Source organism: Scatophagus argus, chromosome 16 (genome assembly GCF_020382885.2).
Source record: "Scatophagus argus isolate fScaArg1 chromosome 16, fScaArg1.pri, whole genome shotgun sequence".
NCBI lineage: Eukaryota > Metazoa > Chordata > Actinopteri > Scatophagidae > Scatophagus > Scatophagus argus.
In genome coordinates this window covers 3,335,852-3,356,897 of record NC_058508.1, presented here as the reverse complement: position 1 = coordinate 3,356,897, position 21,046 = coordinate 3,335,852, and the positions used below count along the sequence as shown (strand labels likewise).

Below are 21,046 nucleotides of genomic sequence, written 5' to 3'. Positions count from 1 at the left end.
TTTACTGGCCACTGCTGAAGAATTTGTAAATAGCCACCAGGGGGTGATATGTTCATTTATGTAATTGAAAGAAGACACTAAAGGAATAAGTACACTATATAGACAAAAGTATTGGGATGGGATTGTGTTTTTTTGGCTCTTCACTTCCAGTGAAGGGAAATCTTAATGTCTCAGCATCTTGGACAATGATATGCTTCCAACTTTGTGGCAACAGTTTGGGGAAGTCCATAAAGACATGACTGGATGAGGCTGGCGTGGAAGAACCCGTGTGGAAAGTCTGCACAGAAGGGTGGAAGCAGTTAATGCTGCAAAGCTGTCTGTGTATTGAGAATGCGATGTCATCAAAGTAAGTACGTGTATTCACCCAATTCAAGTTGGTATTTAACAGATGAACCTTTAGCAGCAGTTTCTCCTCTTCTTCTTTTTGTCTTTACAAACCTGCTGAAGCTTAGTCAGGTTTCATATGGATCCAGACATGCTGTTAAATCTGGTGGCCGAAAAGCTTCATTTTGTCCACTTTGTGTTTCCTCCGGCTCCCCCACGTGATTCTGACCATCTGTAGCTGAGCTCACCGCTCTCAAATCCGTCAAGATACTTTTAAACTTTGCTCATTAAGTTTCATCAAGGTATAAATGATACAAACATTCACCACACATCCCCTTCTGTGCTTTGTCTGTTTACTGGATGACAAAATCGTCCCTGCGTTAATCAATAATATCAACTCCCTCCCGGTACTTCTAAAGAAGAGAGAGAGAAATGGCAGGCTTTTCCTGAGTGACTGGAAGGGTTTTCAGTCAGGTTTAGTCAAAAACAGACTTAAATCTAATGGGTTTCATTAAATGATAGGGTTGGGTGGTGCAAGTCGTTCGACATCTTGTTGTCTGCGTGAGAAATGTACCGAGCTTTCATGATATTAACCCATTTCCGCTCTGATGAGGAAAAACACAGTTAAGTTTATTTTTAATTACTGTATTCATTTTAAGTTAACTTAAACCGGGTGTTTAGATCACAGACTGGACTAAATGTTCAACTGGTATTGGTTGGTGTTATTCTTGTTTGACGTTCAGTGATTATTAAACGACATGACAAATGTTTTGCGTCATCCTAAAGGCGACAGGTGTCGTCAGTTTAGTTCCACGATGTCAATACGTTCCATTAAACTGCGTGCACGTGGCGGGGACGCGCGATGGAATTGAGCTCTTGAAGAAGTGAATGAGCCGACCCGCGCGCCTTTGTCGGGCCGATTAAAGGCTTTGAAGTATTCTGCCGCGCGAGACTCGGGTGCGGATCGCGGTGAATTAATATCGACTTGTCGGCGGACGGAACGATTGTTCGATATCGACGCTGGTTATTGATAAGAAATCATTCACCTTTTCGATAGCCAGGCTCGGTTTTGGCGTTTCAGGGCCTCTGCTCATCCAGCCCCGGTGATTCAAAACCGGCCGCTAAGGCTACCAGCAATAAACAACAAATACTATAAATGATTTATGTCGGCTAATGATCCACATACTCAGCGCGTTTATTAGTAACAGCTGTGTCAATGGTGTGACCAACCGGAAACGTTACATTTGTCAAAACAAAAATACCTTTCGGTTACCAATAGAGCACACGTTAAATCGACAAATATCTATACTATAGAAGTGAATTATTTTGAGCAAAAAAAAAATAGCGTTTCGGTCAGATTCATTTTGATAACGTAATGTAGATAGTAACGAGGAGAGACATGAAAACCGAGGATGATGTTTCAAAATCAGTTTCTGGCATAATAAGATTTAATATAAATTAATACATGATAAGAAAATATGAAAACAAAGGTCAGCCTATATTTTATTACGATATTTTGTTACGACTGAATAATTATTGTTGTGCCTGAGCAGGCCTCCCAGCTCAAGGCCCCGGCCGCCACGCCCACAGCGCCCCGCAGGCCCGGTCGCAGTTGCGCGCCTCGGCCGCTTGGTGGCAGCAGTGACCCGAACTGGAAGGGAGAAGGAGCATTTAGATTTATTTACTGTAAGCTTTTTTTACTTTGCAGTCCTCGTCTAACCGCATTGAATAAACAGCTTAAGTCATTTCAGGCATCATTAACAAAAGCTAAAGGGAGTTTAAAATACGATTTGAACGATAAACGAACTAATAGAAAATAACTAAAAAATAGGCCTGTTAATGGAAAATAAAACAAACAAAAAATGCTTTTAGCAAGTTAATTCGTCGATACTATGTTATATGAATATATTAAAGAATAGGCAGGAAGTTGACTATTTCGTCTTAGCTTTTAGGATAATAATCTTAAGGATATGTTTGCACTTCTTCCGCTTTTTCTTATCTTTTCTTTTTTTCAAAATCGAAGCGTTTCTAAGCTATCGTTCACAACCTGCACGTTTTAAAACTGAATGCAGGCCACAGGGGGAAAAAAACGGACACTTCTTTTTTTTAGCAGCCAAATAAGTCAAATGTTCGTTTCTTTTTCCATTTGGAGCTGACGATTCCGCTTATCGCTTATCATTGCTACGAGGGAACAATTAAAGCACAAAAGTCGACATTTTCTCCTGTCATGGTGGGGTTTGTTTTTTTGTTTCTTGGTCCTGTGAGAGACCCCCCCACCACACACACACACACACACACACACACACACACACACACACCCTCCCTCCTCTCTCTCTCTCTCTCTCTCTCTCTCTCCATTTTGTGTGCTTTGTAAAAGCAGCACAGGTCTTCTCGCTGTCCGCCACATGAGGGATATTGGACTACTGTTTTGATGGAGCCAGTGGTCGGTGAGTCCGATTCACAAATGGTTAAAACTCCCTGAAATATATTATTTGAATTCGTCCGTCCAGTCCTAAGCGGCCGTAATGAAAGCACGCAGTTTGACTGGGACTCAGGCTGCACGAGGGAATCCTCATCTTCGTTAAACGAACCGCATTGAAAATGTGCAAACGAACATTAGTAACGAAGCCTGAAGAAGAAGAAGGAAACAAAAGCAACAAAGAAAAAAAGAAAACAAAAATAACACACACAGCAGGGATATTTAAGATTTGTAGTAACGTCGAATCGAAGCAGTTCATTCAGTTCCTCTCTGCATCCACAGCTGACAGTCAATTCACTGCACAAATGTCGGATTGTAGCTTCACTTTTCTTTCACCTCGCTTGTTTTGATTCATTTCTCAAAGCTCGTGGGTGTGTTCTGCATAACAACCCCCCCCCAAAAAAACCATCCGGTTTAACATTCTAATTATCACAAAAGCTGTTGATAATGAAGTTTCATATTCCTACTGGCTCATAACAAACATGTGTTTGACTCATTTTTACGTTGTAATGTTGCTGTTTATGTACTGGATCTTTCACCTTTAATAAAAGTCACATTTTGCTTCTGAATTCATTTTCAATTAGTTTTGATGTTGTCCACATGGGCTAATTGTGTCTATCCAACCGGAACTGTTTGGCTGGATTGATGTGATGTGAGTTCTTGTTCTTAGCTTGCTTTGGAAAACCGAGCATCTCCTCTGGACCACAGTGCTCAGACTTCCATGAAAAGTCTTCATCTGTGATTTTTCCGTTTGTTTTAAAAAGGCCTCGAAGTTCCAAATGAAACCTCAGCTCTACAAACTTGCTCAGCGACCAAATCTCAAGTAAACAGTGATTTAAAAGTGAAATGCTTGCCTTCCTATGCAGCAGCAGCAGCAGCAGCTGGTAACAAATGAAAGAGTTTGGTCAGTGAAGTATTTAGTTGTTTTTTTGTTTTGAGATTTTTGCAACTTTTCAACTGTTGGAAACTCTTTTAGTTCTTTACTGAAAGTGTCCGTAAAATGAATCGACGTGCAACGGCTCTGACTCACATTTCAGGCTGTGGTGGAAAAATAATAAATACATTTATTCAAGTGCAATTTTGTGATACTCAAATTTTACTTACATGGTTCCGTTCTGCTCCGATTTATAGATGAATACTATAGTCATTACTCCACTATATTTATCTAACTAATATAGTTAGTAGTCAAGATAGACTGCACGGAAAGTACTTTTTTTCTGAAATTACTACTGTACTTCAACTTCAGTGATATTTTCAATGCAGGACTGGTGGATTTGTGTACTAAGGTGTTTTTGTTTTGTTTATTGTTTCTTTTTTAAATTAGACTTAAGTGACAGATTAGAATACATTCCTCTTGGCTGGCTCCAGGAAACACATTTATATGCTCCGTGCTGCTTTGTGGCCTCTTAGAAACACATTTGATAAACATCTAAGCATCAATCATTCAGGATTTTTTTTTTTTGTTTTCAGCCTTGTGCAGGGCCACACAGTAAAGCACAAATGAGTTCATCTGTCAAGTGGGGCTGCTCCACTCTCAGTCGCCGTAAGCACATCCTGTTTCCGTCAGCACAGGAAGTGCACGCTCCACGACACAAGGTATTTCATTTCGTATTTCAATTGAAAGTCAGACGTTAACATTCAGACACCACGACTGAACTGAAATGCTTTGAGACTCAACCCAACCAAGCAGTTGAAAAACAGCTGAACTCAAATGTTTGCAGAATTTGAGAACTTTTTTTTTTTTTTTTTAATTGCCTGTCCAACTCATCTCAAGAAATATTCTCCGGTTTATTCACATTCCTCTACAGTTCAGCCTGGAATATATCATGGTTTTGGAAAGTTGAAGTTGGACTTCTAACAGAATTGCTGTGGGTTAGAACAAATTAGGCCTCACATCCCACCTTTGCAGCCACACAGAGAGTGTTTTGGATTTTTTTCCAGTGAAGAACGAGTGATGGTTGAAACGTTGGCATGTGGAGTAAAATCTTTGGGAAATATTTTCAATGGAAGAGCATTGAGTTCCCACTGATTCAGTGTCTGTTCACATTCACAACAGTTTTGAATCCAACTCCAGTCAGCACAATGCAGCCTTCAACATATATGAAACGTACAGGCCTCAGTTTATTATAGATTTTGTAATTCCGACTCAGTTCTTAAATGATAATTACTTTTATCTATATAATAATCTCAGATCTCTAATCAACTGGTTTGTTGTTCCTAACAGATTTAGATTACTCATTCAAGGCCATGGCATGGGTTAGCCGCACGTGTGCGAAAGAGTAAGCACAATTGTGTCTGCCATTTTTCATTTTTTATTTTTGCTGACTTTAGATGAAAGATCAAAGTCGAATTTCTTCTTCACAGCATATGTAACGCATCGCCACACAAAATGAACGTCCCGTATGTATGCAGATGTGCACATGCCATTTCAGTGTACCAGCGCTGACCTCGTAAACCTTCTGTTGAAGCCTGACCCCACAAAGCTCGACGTGATGCGTTCAGCGACCACGTCAACAAAAAAACACCTTTTCACTTTGGCGGACTGTTTACTGACACAATAAGTCTGAATGAAATGAATGAAGGCGAGTTGCTACCTTATGCTGACATGTAATACAGTTCAGATGTCCCATAAAACAATATGTAACAAAGATATTAAGTGTGTTTGAACAAACGAGCCAAAGCAAATGAGTAAAACTGTTATGAATGGAAATTTGCATTTTTATGTTGTTTTTTTTGTTTTTTTTACAGTGTAAAAGTTTCCTTTTTTGACCTTGAAAATGTAGTTTAACAAAAATGATCCTTACTCAAGGTTTTTTTTTTTTTTCCCAGGCCTGTAATAATTTTACTCTCTAATTTTTAAAAAACAAAACACCCACAACCTCCACTTATTTTTTCCCTCCTTTAAAAAAAAAAAGTAGCAGAACAGCTTTTTTTTGTTTTCACTAATTCTACATTTTTCACCTCTGAATAAATGCAACAGAAAAAAACATACCCAACAAATCATACTTATTCATTTGGGGAAATTACAGTGAAATATGAATAAATAACTCCTCTCCTCCCCTTTCACCACGACTGTCCAGGTTCCCACTGAGGAAGGCAGCTCAGTGTGATGGATGTGGTCTCGCTGCTCAGCTCCCTGCGGTGAAGAAAGAGAAAAAGGTCAGTCACACTCTCCTGAATTTTGTTCAGTCCTCCACCGGTCAAAAATGTCTCATCCTTCTTGTTCCTCCACTGCGATACTGGAGCATCGCTGTGCAGGATGGGGAATGTGCACGCTCACCTTAAACCTCGGTTTTACACCTGGACGTACATGCAGGACTTCATCGCATCACAGTCCAGTATCCAACTTAGACTGGTGTGATGTTGAAACCTGAAACCTCCACATCATGTACACTGAGGCTTCTCAGTGAAGAAGATGACATTTTGTGTCCAGCATTCATACATTCTGGATTTTTCCAGAAGAGCAGATGGAAGTGTAATCATTTTAATGTGGGAACTGAACTTTTGTTGTTGTTGTTGTTGTTGTGAACTGTTATTCATAGCTGAATGTCTTTATGTCAGGAGGGGACGTCTTCTGATTCTCTGACATTCTTTAAACATCAGGACGAACTGGCAGAGATGTCGTTTCGACAGGAAAGGCAGGTTGACAGAGAAGTGGTCTTCTGTTTTGTGTCTGGATCGTGCACTGAAGATACACACTCCCATAACGCAGGAAACATACAGAACATGATCAGTTTATGACACATTCAAAAAGGTAAGCAAGTGTGAGAAACAGAAGTCAGTGCTGACCCAAACCTGGCAACCTTTTTATCCTCCCTCTCTCCCGCCTTTTGGATGAAACCTGTCTAGAATCTGGATCCCCACCTTTATGTTTTATCCAAGAAATGTTCTTTATTTCTGCTGTATTTATTTTAGAGCTCATTATTCAAAACATTTCAGGTGATGGTTTGACACACTACTTCTTGAAACCAGAAGCTGACAAAATTATTTTACCTCAAGAAGCATTGAGTGAGTCTTCTGAATCTTTCTGTCATATCACATGACCTTCATCAGCAGCCAGTTTCTGTTGCTTGTCATCCTCACCCGCTGATGAAGATCATGTGATGTGGCCAAAAGCTCCGGATGAGCCACTTAACACATCTTGACGTAAGATAAAGTTTGAGCGGACTTTGATTGATCAATGGAGATGTTCTTCATTTTTACTCATTTTAACGAAAGAGGTTAATCAAAAGCATTTTTTTTTCTCTCTGAGCTGGAAAGAAAAAGAAAACATTTGTGCATTTAATCCATTTTGGGCCTTTCAGCAGGTGAAATGAAACTCACTTACTTTCACTCTTCACTGATTTCTCTTCACATCTGGCCAGCCTTAACTTCAAGGAAGTCATCTGTCTCAACTGGTTCTTTGGTTTTCCCAATAAGCATGTGCACCACTTACACCATCATTGTGTACGGCCACTCACAAATAGCAAACACTGTTGGAAACTGGGGTTTCTGGGCTTACATTTTCAGAAACCTCTTTAGACTGTTAGCTTATGTGGACTCTGTATGTTCAACGTCATATTATAGAGGAAGGTCAGACTGAGGAGGTAATAGGGGGGAAAGGGTAAATTGGACATGCACTAACAATGTGTCTCTGCACAACGCTGACGAATCTCGTTATTCCAGCGGCAGAAGTCCTGTTGCTATCCTAGCTGTGGCAAATACGCGCGAAAAGCATTTGAATCCATGCAATCGACACATCTGAACAGCAGACAGGAAGAGCGTTCACACGCCACTTACATGCATACTTGTTCATTTTTGACATCTGACAGCAACAGCGACGGAGGAGGATCTGAGGAGACAGTGGACTGATGAAATGGCTGCTGCTGAGGAGGAACTGAGTGAGTAAAAGAAAGTATTGCCTGTAACCAGCTTGATCACATTACACTGCGTACAAAGCCGATCTGGGCAGTTTGCTAAACTGGACCTCGGTACAAAAAAAAAAAGGAAATTTTCTGCTCTGTTTTAGATATACAAAATGGAAATCTAGTGTTTTTATTCAGTTGTGGAAAAACGATACCTGGATCTCATTATTTGGTCTTGAATGAGGGCTTTTCCTTGGGACTGGAAGTGACTTTTTCTTGCCTCAGCGCCCTCATCACTGCAGTACAGCCATCTAATGAGGACTGTTCCTCTCTGTCTCGTTTGTCTCTGCACGAAGACACTGAAGCCACAAAGACGTTGTCTACCTGCAGGCTCTGGAAGAGGAACACTGTGTCTAGGGGCGTCGCAGGGGGAAATCTGGATGGAGATTTGTCGGGGGGTTAAAGCCTTCTGGTACGCTCTACAGGCCTGAACAAGCGTTATACAATTTCTAAATGATATTCAAGGCTCTTCTTGATTGTTTTCATGGTGATGTTTTCTTTCAAATTATTCTTCAGTGATTTTTGCTTTTGTTGTTCCATCACCAATTTTAAAACCATCAATTAAAAAATATTTCTTCTCCATGAGCAGGCTGTTGCGATGTGACTCCTACACTTCCGTCTTATAATGCTTCATCTTTTCAGCGATCTTAAGACGAAAACAGCCGTTCATTGCAGCCAAGTAGGATGCAGGTACGTGCACTTATTTTGATGCTATATTATGCCACATTCCACTTTCACTACCATATGAAAAAGCTGTACTTTTTTCCCCCCGCTGCATTTATCGGACAAATTCAGTTATTACTTTACAGAATAAGATTTTTGAATGCAAAATTCTACAAGTATGACTATTTGAATGATTATTCAAGTCATTCAAACTGCTCTGATGATTGTTTAAGTCTTTTTTCCCCCCCATACAAAAACAAAGCATTTCAAACATATCTGAAGATTTGCTGCTTTCACTTTAAAGTGTTTTTAATAATGTTGAGGTTTGGACTGGAAGTTGGAAAAAACAAACACGGTGAAGGTGTCACCCTGAGCTCTGGGTAATTATGACCACATTTCTCAGCGTTTTTAGAACTTTTACAAACCCAATCAATCAATTCATAGAAGAGAAAAAAAACAATAATCAGCAGATTAATCTGTAATAATAACAATCAACACTTTTAATACTTCAATTAGATTTTCTCAATTGTACTTCCATCCATTTTAACAGTTTGAAAGCAGGACCGTGACAGTATTTTTACAGTGTTGTATTTGTATTATCGCTTAAGAAAAGGCTCTGAATACTTCCTCCACCACTGAATGAAAGAATATGGTTGGAATTACTCTTTTGTTTTTGTCACATAATCTCATTAAAGACCAAAACCAGCAACATGTTGGTCGTCCTCTCGTTACTTCCCCACCCTGTCAGTGGTTCCCAGTTCTAAGCTGAGAACCAGACAGAGACGAGCTTATTCAGAGGGGATAAGAGTTGGTTCCCCATTGCTCAAATGAATCTTTAAAAACGCCATACAAATATATATATTTTCATTTTTTCCAAAGCTTCACTAATTTCCTGAAACAACTGCTCACCGTACCTTTCAGTCAAGACATTTGTTCGGGACTATTTCCAGCTGCGTATTACTCCACATTTGGTGCGCTAGTGAGTATTTGGGTCAGCAGGATGGTGTCTGTGGGAATGAGTCAAAATAAACTACAGTGTGTGTGATCATGGTAATGAAGGAACATGTCGGTGTGGCTCATTGATGTGTTTTTAATAGGTTTTGGACAACAGTGGAGCTCAATGGGAAAGAGGAGGAAGTCATAGCAGACTTTGACACACACACACACACAGTGCATACATTCACTGTGAGTTTTGGCTTTGTCAAGGGACCTGATGACAATAATAAAATGATAGCATATCACCAGGTTTACACTTAAGTGTAAGCATTTAAATGTTAACTTTCAGAGAAAGGTGTGGTCTGTGGCAGTCAGATTTTCACAAAAGAGGAACAAAAGTTTGACCGGCGTTTGCTTTTACACAACATGTCTCTGACAGGTCAGCTCTGTGAACTCAACATGTGATTATGCTGCTTATCTAGCTGTAAGAGAACACGGTCAGGATGGGAAATGACCTCCAGCAAGCATGCAGTAGAGCCAAAGTGTGTTTCACTGGCCTCTATGGCTGCTTAAGTGCGATCCTAATCACAAATATAGTTGGATGGTGTGCTCAGTGTCCATTTCACTGCTTATAATCTCTTTCAGAAACGAGCTGTACGCCGAGGGAGGCACTAGCTGAAATGTCTGCACACCATCTCTTCTGCATTCAGGTATCAGAAATAAAAGTGAACTGGTGAACAGTGGAAAACTTTTTGAAGCCATTTTTTTGAGCTGAAGCAGATCAGTTGGTTTGCAGCGCCGCAGAACGTTAGAGTGAAGGTCACAGAGTCCTGGAAATGTATCATGACCTCATCATACAACATTTCAAATATACAACAAAGTCATTTTAAGTAATATCATATTGCATGAGACACAGTGAGCTGAGGAAGAGGACAAAAGATGAACATTAACCCATTTGCATTTCCCTAGGCACTTTGTCTCCTCCTTCTGCATTCCCGCCCAATTCACCCTGTTCATCCACAGCCTTTGACCTATCCACCCCTCCCCCAAAACACACACACACACTCTCTCTCTCTCTCTCACTCACTCAGTCACACACACACACACACAGGAAAGTGTTGACATGGTCTTCTGATGCCATTGATGACAGCGTTAAGGAAAGGCACAAGAACAGAAAAAGTCAGGTCTTGATTTGTCCTCCTCCAGTGAGTGCAGAGGAAGAACTTGTGCAGTGATCATATACAGCGCTTACATACAAATTTGAAGTACTTATACGTTGCTCAAGCATTTCCATTTTAGATTTCTGCTTTACGACATTTCAGACGAAAATACTGACATCTTTACTCGTACAGCTTAAATTACTCAGTACTTTTCTGATCAAGATGAAGACAAACATGATAGTTTGCACTTGTAGAATTGTATCAACTGATTAACTGACAGATTTTTTTTCAAGGAAAGAAAAAGGCTTTGACAGTACCAGCTTCTTAAATGTGAGGATTTGCCACGTTTCTCTGGCTTTACATTATGCTACAAGTTAAATATCTTTGGGCGTACAGTCAGACAGGACAAGACATATGACACCTCACCATCTAGGAACTGTGATGGCTAATGTTCACTGTATTCTGATGTACAAAATAATGCAAAAATAATGTACAGATTAGTAGTACAAAGTACACTTGCAGTGACCAGTGTTCTACATTATGTGTACTCTTACATGTGATATATTTAGTTTGCAGTAATACATAATTTTGTAACTTTTGTAACACTTCAGAAATGTAGTTTTTATGCTGGAACAACTTTTACTTCAGTAAGAGAAATGAATACTCTCTCCACCATTACATTCCAGCACTGTACACGTGCAACATCACAGGTTTGTTTGTGAATACGTTAGTAAAATCATAGTCAGCATGTGCATGTGTCAACGAAGCCTCAAAGGATAAACTATAAAGGTAGACAGACTGTAAATTTGAATTAAAAAAAAAAATCACCTGTAAAAGATTCTCCACAACCATAAAAGGAAGGAAAAAAACAACAGGCAGATTTTCCAGCGGACGTACTTGTGCTGGGGGGCTGAGGGAAAGCTTAGGCCAGAGGAATTTGCAGGTGCCAATAGGGAAGAGGACTGAAACCTTTCACAAGGAAGTGATTCGTTTGGGATCACATAACCTGTGCAGTGATTCTGAGTGGCAACTGAAAGTCAGCCCAGCTGTGGTCAAAAATGTACCACCTCTTCACAACATCTGCACTTAAATAATTAAAAAAAACCCAAAAAACTACACCTTTGCTTCTCCCTTTGTCTCTATGGGAGACCCAGTGTTCTGGTGATCAGGATAAAAGAGCAACAAGCCCCACAAGCTAAATGTCTGCATGTGTATCAGGAAATCAAGAAAACGTCTTAGGAGGTCTGGCGCAGGGCACTGACTACTATATTTATTTCAGGTAAATGGCCCCATCAGTGGTCTTGGAATATTTACTTGTAAAATGGGAGAATGCCTGAAGTCAAACATTAATATTATCAATCGCTGGAAAAACACATGGAATCAATTTAATCATGAACATAAACCTGTGAGCGTAATTACAATCACAGGGGACATGCAGTCAGCCTTTGTAAAGAGTATGAAAACGTACATTTTGCTGGGGGGGTGTAGGAAAAAAGTAGCATAAATACAAAGATTCTTGGGAAAAAACATTAAACTAATGTTATTACAATTTCAAACATGTGTAAATAAAGCACACACTGATGGTCTTTGCTACAATGTGCAAGAAGTCAATTACACTCCTTCTTGCTCCAAAAGTGCCAATATATGTTATAACCCATGTGGCTATTTGACCCTAGAAACCCCAGTCTGTGACCTCACTCGTCCCCCACCCCCCACCTCATGACCAATGTGTGTGTGGCTGTGTTTGAAAAAAAGAAAGGATGGGGTTGTGGAGAGGGGTTCAAGCCATTCCAGGACAAGGGAAAACTTCACTTGGATGTTTTCAAAGAGCTGGAGTAGAGGATGTGGGGGTGGGGTGGGGTAATGACACAGAATGGAGAGGGTAAAAGAGTCAAAACTCTGAAATGAAGCTTTAAGTTGACCATATAGCAAAAATGTATTATTTACCATGAAAAGCTAACTGCATAATTATAGTATTCTTACCTACAGTGTTTTCCTTTACACTGTATCTCAGACTGTTAAATCTAAGAAACACATTGCTGTGACCAAATTATGTCATGCATATGATGTTAAAGTTCAATATGATGATTAGATTAATTTAAGATTAACTTTAACTGTATGGTAAAATGTTTACTCTATATGTTGATTTTATTCTATTATGTCCCAAAACAGATATATTCCTATACTTGCAGAATTAATATATGGGCAAGTAAAGATAGATTTAATCTTAAATTCTACTGGGAAAAAAAAACATCAACTTGCACTTAAGTTGTAGAAAGACTCAACAGATAGGCCTACTCAAAGAAACTGAGAATATTGAGTTTTGTTGACAGTACTTCATCTGAGATAGTCAACCAAATCATTTTTTCCTCTGGCAGTTAAAAAAATATCTATACGTTTATTAAAAAAAACCACCCTCGTTTGTAAATGTCACCCATGGCGGGATGGCGGTATGACGGTTAGTCTACTACACAACCAGCGAGAGGGTTTGGATCCATTTTGTGTGGAGGAGCCATTTTCTAACCAAGCGGGCGTACAACAGTGCCACGTTGCCTCAGGCTTGTACAGTATGGCTACAAAGTCTTAATGGTGTCTGGCACAGAGGCAAAAAAAAAAAAATACATAAAGGAAACGAACCAAATTACAAACCTGTCGAAATTTAGACTTAAACAGAATGGTACGAGATAGGCACACAGCGGACAACAGGGCGCCAGTGAAAGACACAGCCACTCTGTGTGGGGGGAGAGGCAGGCCTGCATCAGTCACTGCCTCCATTTTGAGTAGCCTCCATCCACGCAGAGGGGCGTGTGGTGTGTGTGTGTGTGTGTGTGTGTGTGTGTGTGGTGCTGTAGCCAAGCGACTGCGCCATACTGTCGTTTGCTCTGCGCCCCACTCAGAGAAATGTGATAAAACGGTTGAGACCGAAGCTTACACGCCTGGCCGAGTGGCGCAGTCACAGCTAAAGTTGTATTGCAACTCCGAGTATCGCCTGCTGGAAGCCCTGACCCTACAGACAAAGTACAACCACCACAATTTCATAGAAAGTGTCTTAAATGCAGACGGGCGGCGCGGAGCTACGGAGATCCACCACCTTGCTACACACAGCCTGTGCTCTGTTGTTGTACTATGACGCCGCCATATCTGATACATTGTTTCAGTTCATGCGGTTGTACTTGTAGGCAACAACGTATGAAAATGAACGTTTCCACAGATTCCAGGAGCAGCAGCATATCCCCGCGGCCCCTGAAGCAAAATGGGGCCCTGGACCTTTTGTTCCCCTGCTCCAAACAGCCTGAGGTTCACCATAGGTCATTTATGTAACATAATGACTAACTTCTTTGCCACGAATCATATTCATCCAGGGGGTGAGCACAGCTGAGAGGTGGGTGTGCTACGCTATAGAATTAGCAGGCGGTGCCTTGTTATTTAAATGTGAACGCTCTTCCACTTATAGGCCCTCACAGCTAGGCGACTTGAGGCAGCGGATGTGGGCCGAAGTGAGCTACCGCAACAAAAACAGTTCGACACCCAAAGGTTGCCCGGTCTTGATGTAATTCTTACATTACTGTATGGTCGAGGAAGCCCTGTCTGTCTATATATCCTAATCTTTGCCAGCAGAAGCGCATTGGGCGCATGTGTGGCCACGCCGTGTAGCATACAAGCCCCGGTACGCCGCACACAAACTGCACAAGTACAGTACAGAATGGAACAAGAACAGTACGGAATTAAGGGTCGGTTTGTATGCCCATGCGCGCGCACGTGAAGCCTACACACGCGCTCATCTGGTGAATACCCTAGGATGAGAGGGGGATGCCCCCTCCCCTTCCTCCTCTCTCTAACCTACTCCAAATAGACCACGTGGTTTCCTCTTTGCAAACAAAAAAAGAAAAAAACGTGAATTGGAGTCGGCGGAGGGGCGGCGTCAGTCCTCTGCCGGCAGCACGCGGACCACTGAAAGAGGGAAGGGTAGAAAACCAGAGAGAGCGAGAGGCGGAGAGAGAGAGGAAAACATTTTTCCCGATCTGATCCCGCCATAGTTTTTCCCACTCTTCCACCATAGACCCATCACCAAATCCATCCAGCACAACCCACCTCCTCCACAGTGCGAAAGAGAGGCTATAGGCTTCTGCTTTATTCATCTGCTGGGGCCGACTGCAAGTCAAGGGATATCATTTCCTCTCCTGCTCCACTTGTTCAACTGGATTTATAGCTAAATTCAACGTCATCATATGGTTTAACACTTTTGAATTTTCTTTTTTTTCCCCTTTTAGTTTGCTGTCGAGATTTAACATTTGTTTCGTTTTGCATTCGTTTTTATTTTTTTATTTTAGACATTCTTGCTTTCTAGCTTGATTTCACTTGAAGTTTGTGTGGCAAGTGTGATAATATCTTGTTGCGCTATTTGCAATTCAAGAGAGAAACTTTCTTTGCTGGCTTCAATTTTTAGTTATTCCGGGCTTTGTTTTTTTTTCGTTTTTTGGACTTGGGAAAACAATTTCCACCATGCACAAGCTATACATTGGGAATCTAGGCGACAGCGTGACTGCCGAGGACTTAGGAAAAACCTTTGACGACCACAAGATCCCATACTCCGGACAGTTTCTTATGAAAACCGGCTATGCGTTTGTGGATTGTCCGGACGATCAGTGGGCCATGAAGGCTATCGAGACGTTTTCTGGTGAGTTAAGGTGGACTACTGACCACCAAAGACCCCTTTCCACCTTTAGTTTCATTCATTCTAAAGGGAAGCGGTGGACGCCGGTGTAGAGCCGGGGCTACATGCCCACCTTCGACGGTGTACTCCAGTTTCACTCTCCGTCCACACCTGAGGCTACTACATAACGTGTCTGAAAAAAATACATTCACACAATTATTTTATTGATGCTAGCTTAATGGCGTGTGGATAGCCATACGCCCTGGGGAGCCATTCAACTTTTGCTGCGGGGGGGGAGGGACACACGTAGTATAAACGTAAAGCTATACCGTAAAGCACCACACTCCACGATGTTGCTATTTAACAAGTTATTCATTTAATCGGTGTTAATCGTGTGATGACTGGCTTGTGCGTTTTAGGACAACAGGCCTATGTGCACGCTGAGTGGCATTTTGATGTGTTGCACGCCTAGCATTAGATTGAGTAGCCTACTGTGATATGAAGCCTTGCTGGCTCCCCTCCCCCTTTAAGCCGGCTGTCCGCTATGACAAAGATAGAGAAAACATCTTACCCTGTGTACTTACCAAAACAGGCCTCACACCACCACGTATCCAAAATTATCGATGGGCAGCACCATTGTTGTTGAGGCTTGATTCACCCCATGGCACCAGTACTTTGTAGCCCATTTCTCATGATTTCTTACATATGTAGCGTGAGGAGGCAGGGTCGCCATGCCTGTCAGCTCCCTCTGCTTCTTCAACATGAAACCTCACGAAACTCAAGACAGCCCTTTTATACAGTATGTGGACTCGTAGGTTTTTTTTCCTTTTCTGTTTTCTGTTTTTATTTGTTTATTTATTTTTTTTACAGAACACACCAACGGCCCGAGTGAAAAAATAATATTCACATGGTTGTCATACTGCACCTCTGATAGATAAAGTAGCTCATTATGGGGCAGAAGTGACGTGTCTGCACAGTTCACTTGTTCTGTGACTCTTTAGCCATGGTTTGGGTCTTCTGAGCCCCTCTGCCTCTCACCTTCCTCTAAACTTTCTTTGGTTTCGTTTTACCTTGCAGGTTCCAAAAAAAGTTAGCCGTACACTTAAGCTATGCACCCTGAATGCAGCATATTCCCTCATAGGCCTGCAGTAGCCTAGCTAGTAAACAGTTAGCATGTAGCCACAGTGAGTTCTGAATGCCCCTTTTTACTTTTTATTTTTTCAGGTAAAGTGGAACTTCATGGGAAACGTATTGAGGTCGAGCACTCCGTCCCCAAGAAGCAAAGGTACTAAACAGTATTCAGCACTATATCACCCCTCCCCCTTCTCTCTGAAGCCCTTTCATGTGTTGCATCACCTTGTCCAGGCCTTTCTTTCATGGAGTTATCAGAACACAACGATTTCTTTGGTTAAATTACAATAAATGGTGCTTTGAAATGTGCCCATGCGCCTTCTTTGTGTTAAAAGCCAATTGGAGGTTGTGTTCGGCGTAGTAGTAGTTTGGTTGTGCTCTTTTGCTGTGACTGTGTGGAGCCTCAACTTTGTCGGCCATTGCTGTGAAACTGGTGACAGCTAGCCTAAGCTACATGCCGTGCTGTGTCATGTAGTTTGGGTTTCTCTTCATTTGAAAATGCTGGTGTATGCTGAGTAAAACCAGTTAACATGCAGAGATAATATTCTCTGCAAAGTCATCACATAAGACTACAAGCACGTCTTATGACTTAGCAGGCTGCAGACTCAGCTTTTCGTTTAACTACACTTCTTATTTATTTAATAGGATTTTAATATGCACTGGGAAATATGTGTGTGTGTGTGTCGTTTGGGTATTGTATGGTTTGTTCTGCAACTTTTCAAACTCCGAGTTGGGAATTTATAGCCTATTAATTGCGTGAACAGTTTGTGCTTTTTTTTATCAGACTAATTTGGGTCATAATGTGTGCGTACGTATTTGGATCAGATTCATCGTAGGCTGCAAATTTTGTTTTATTTTTTAAAGAAAAAGATAAAATTCATTTTGAGGCATTCACGCTAAATGGACACTGATAATGATTTTATTTAATTATTTTTGGTTTTGTTAACTAGCCTATTTTCAGCCAAAATGTAAATGTTGAAGTTTGTGATGTGATTTGACTGTCCTAGATGTTACAAAATTTTGCATAAATTGAGCTTAATGTTGTGTTAAATCTTATTGATTTCCTGCACAAACTTAGCTGGGTAATTTAAAGTTTTTCTACTTGTATATATTTTTTTTAGATTATTTTGAGCTTTTGTTTATGTAGTCAGCTGTGAAATTAAAACGGGATAGCGTGTGTAAATATTTGCACACTAAAGGAACCATTTGGTTTGTCCTAATTCCAAAGCATTTTATTTCAAAAAATGAACCTGTAGCTTAGATTTAAATCTGTGACTTGGAATTTCCTCGGTCCAGCGGATAAACTGGAGTCCACAGTAGATCAGCTGCTTTTTGCTTTGAGCCAGACCTGACCTGCTTTAAACAGTATTATGGAATTCGCCTATAGATCATCATTCATGCCTGTAACCTTTGGCACAGATACGAGGTGAGCAGTGAGCGCAGCTCTCCGTCTTCCGCCATTTGGCCACATGTGTGTCTATGGCTTTCCCATGATCACATAGACCAGTGAACGGAGATTTCATCACATGGGTTCATTGTTGGCTCTAAATAAATTTTACAATTTAATACAAACAGCATTCGTGTGATTTTGAGTGACTGTAGCCAAATAAAGGAATTAGAGCTGGTTTTGGGCGCGCGCCTTGCGCCATGAAATGCGTTACAACATGTCTGTGGCGTAAAATACAAGCAGTGTGGTCATCTGCAGGTGAATGGCCTTACACACTCAGGCTGATTTCTCAATTATTGTCAAACTGCTTGAACAGGTCATTCACTGAGAATCAACATGGTAGCAAGCTCTAATTTCTTCTAATCTCCCAGTGGGATGGTAAATTATTCTGAGGTCGCTGTGTTTGTGCGAAGGGTGTCCCACGTCTGGTCTGTGATAACCTTGAAGAGCCATATGATAAAGGTGATTTGTAAGAAGGGGGCCACCATGGGCGAGCTGTGGCCTTCCGTGGCTCCTCAGCACGTGGTGCGTCCACGCAGAGAGGAATCGTTCCACGTCAGTGCAGTGAGGGCAAAATGGCGAAGCTCTGAATGAAGCAGGATAACTGTACCGACTGCTGCTTTTTTTCACTGTGTGTAGGCCTAGTTTTGGGTCTCCTCAGCGCCGGCTCACCCTAGAAGCACAACTATTGGCCTAGTTCATTTGTTTGTGTGTGTGTGTGTGTGTACGTGTGTGTTTCAGAATCAAAATGAATGCAGCAGGAGTGAATTAATATCACGGGAACTAATTTTTGGTAAGGCCATCTTAAAATGGCCGTTCATATTCTCAACCAGCGAGAGCGTATGCAACACATATAATGTGTCAAATCATTGCGCCTAAATATCGCTGTCAAACATCTGTTGAGCTTCAGTATTTACTGTGCGATGTTTTAAGTTAGCACAAATTTACGAAAAATCTGCAACCTAAATGTTTAAAATATCCCGGCTGCAAAACAATAGTGCGTATTTATTAATGAACGTTAATTTGAGCAAACAAGACGAATTGTTATGTTGTGATGCTATGTTATCGATGACTCGTGCTTTAGATAAAATAAACACACCAAGCTAAATAATTCCTAAATGTTTTCCTATATGCTGCTTAAACTACTCTTTAGAATCTTTTCCCTCTTAATTTGCCTGTAGCCTCGTCACATTAAAGTTAGCGGGTGTGTTGTTGTTGCTGTCTGTGTGGTAGGTTGGTGTATATAAAGTAAGTACAGTCAAGTATTTAATAAAAAAAAAACAAAACAAAAAAACCCAACAGGCATGTTATGTTACATTTGTGCTTAAATGGCATAAAGTTGCTGTGATGCAGTTTTTTTCTCCCTGACTTGGAGCCTCAATGGAGGTGTGTGTCTGTGTGGGTGGGGCGGCTATTCAGAGGGAACAAACCCTTTATTTGAGGGGGGGAGGGGGCAGTCCTGTAAGGGGAAGTTCTAAGGTTCAATTCCTTCTTCCTCTGTTCTTTAAGTGTTTATGCTGAACCCCTTATATGCTGCAGGGGGCGCCGCCCATAGCTGCCCGTGACCCCTGACTGTATCGCAACATGTAAGTGCATCTGTATGTATCAGAAATGGCTGCCATAATATGGAGATGGAAGGGTTTTAAATTTCTGAGACAGCCGTAATATTCATCATGAAGTTGATTGAAATGTGTGTCAGGCTGAGGTCAGCAAGAGTGTTAGAGGAAGAGTAGGGAGGGGTGCAGCAGTCAGGGGCTGAGTAGTGTGTGTGTGGGTGTGTGGGTGCCTGGGTGGGGGAGGTGTTCAGGGGCAACAAGCCATCCTCTCTGGAGAGAAAAATGTATAGAATGCCAGTAGTGAGTGTGTGTAAAGCAAACCTACAACAGCAGTAACACCCACCAAAAATCCCTCTCAAGAATGTGAACGGCAGGAGGGGGATAGACGAACAAAGCTGTCTGCAAACTGTCCATCTGAAGAGTGTGTGCAGTTTTTTCTAATTTAAGGAAAATCAGAAAATTTTATCCAGTGTGCTGAAACACATGCAGTTGCAGTTGCATGAAAATACCACCTATTTTAACTTATGTAAGGATTGTTAGGGATTGTGTGCCCAAATAATTGCATTTTTTTTGTTGTAAATTCTGTGCCGCAAACACGCAAAAAATAATACTTGATTAAAATACTTTGATGAAAAAACTAATAAGTTTTACACCCACTTTAAATCCCTTTTTAATTTTCGTTTTCATCAGAGACTGCTTGCTTTTTAATATTCAGAATCCCTCTCCTCTTGAAGCTGCTGATATTTCCACAGTAGGCTGTATGAATATGCTCTCACTCTGTGGTCTTGGTATGTGTTGATACTACTAAGGAGAGGTACACTGAGAACAGGAATTTCCACCAGTGTTGAGTTGATTATGGCAAGGTTTGACCTGCGGCATGTAATATAGTCGTACAGCTGGATTATGAAAAAGTTGATGCTAAGACAAAACAATTTCATGTTACTTAGGAAGAAACCAGCTACAAAGATCTACGCTGTCCATTAGTCATAAAACGAATCGCTGGAGTTTTGTATACATTGTCTTTTTTCAAGACACCTAAACACAATTCCACATTGTTTTGTTAGCTTGAGACTGAAGGACTTTTTCTACTTTCATGAGAATTTCTTATAAGCATGATTTGGACCTAATGACATTTCAGAAGTCCACTACAGAAAATAATGCATTGCATCTGTTTGGTGTATCAGGGACCTCAGCCGTACAACCTGGTTTAAATTTTCTATGCTATATATCTGTGATGGTGTTTACAGTACTGTTGGCACAGCAGTGCCCGCCCAAATTCCAGATGAGTATCTTCATATTCTGTGGGATTGCTGTTTTGTAACACCGCAGTTCTGACAGGAAGCTGATGTCACCAGAAGGATGACATGTATTTTTATCAAACCAAAATGAATGCTTAAAAGAGTGAAGGGTTAATTCAAAAATGTTGGGGATTAATTAAAAAAATATATATATATATATTTGTTGCAAATAATGCTATTTTGATGCATACTGCAGAGAGGTCTGTGAGGAACTCAAGCCAGTCTCACCAGTCATGAAAGAAGAAGTGCTAATTGAAGTTTTGCATGTGCAGAAAGTCTTTTGTGTTTCGAATACACAATACACCACAAAGTAGCATTCGAACTACATTTCTGACTTAATGACACGAGTGATGCAAAGTCAGTTTGTAGCTTGACTTTTGAAAGGATTAGATGGGAGAATATCTTTAAAGATAAACTGCATGAAAGTGTAGGCTACCCCACGTCAGACCCACACTTCTTAAAAAAAAAAAGTATCTTCTCTCTGTGCATCCATG

General features: G+C 40.9%; 1 protein-coding gene and 1 long non-coding RNA gene across 2 annotated transcripts in view; both read left to right on the top strand.

Moving 5' to 3' along the window:
* Nucleotides 1–2,621: 2,621 nt before the first annotated feature.
* On the top strand, nucleotides 2,622–9,060 carry LOC124072712. The gene is made up of 6 exons (XR_006845581.1): nucleotides 2,622–2,771; nucleotides 4,274–4,399; nucleotides 5,884–5,962; nucleotides 6,365–6,557; nucleotides 7,615–7,683; nucleotides 8,004–9,060. It is a non-coding gene; the product is annotated as an uncharacterized LOC124072712 (long non-coding RNA).
* A 4,246-nt stretch (nucleotides 9,061–13,306) lies between these two features.
* The window catches only part of igf2bp1 (insulin-like growth factor 2 mRNA binding protein 1), a 60,010-nt gene continuing 52,270 nt past the window's right edge, over nucleotides 13,307–21,046 (top strand). The window contains exons 1-2 of the mRNA XM_046414304.1: nucleotides 13,307–15,144; nucleotides 16,345–16,405. Coding sequence (XP_046270260.1) covers nucleotides 14,970–15,144; nucleotides 16,345–16,405 — 236 coding nt within the window. The 5' untranslated portion in view covers nucleotides 13,307–14,969. The remainder of the gene's footprint in view (nucleotides 15,145–16,344; nucleotides 16,406–21,046) is intronic.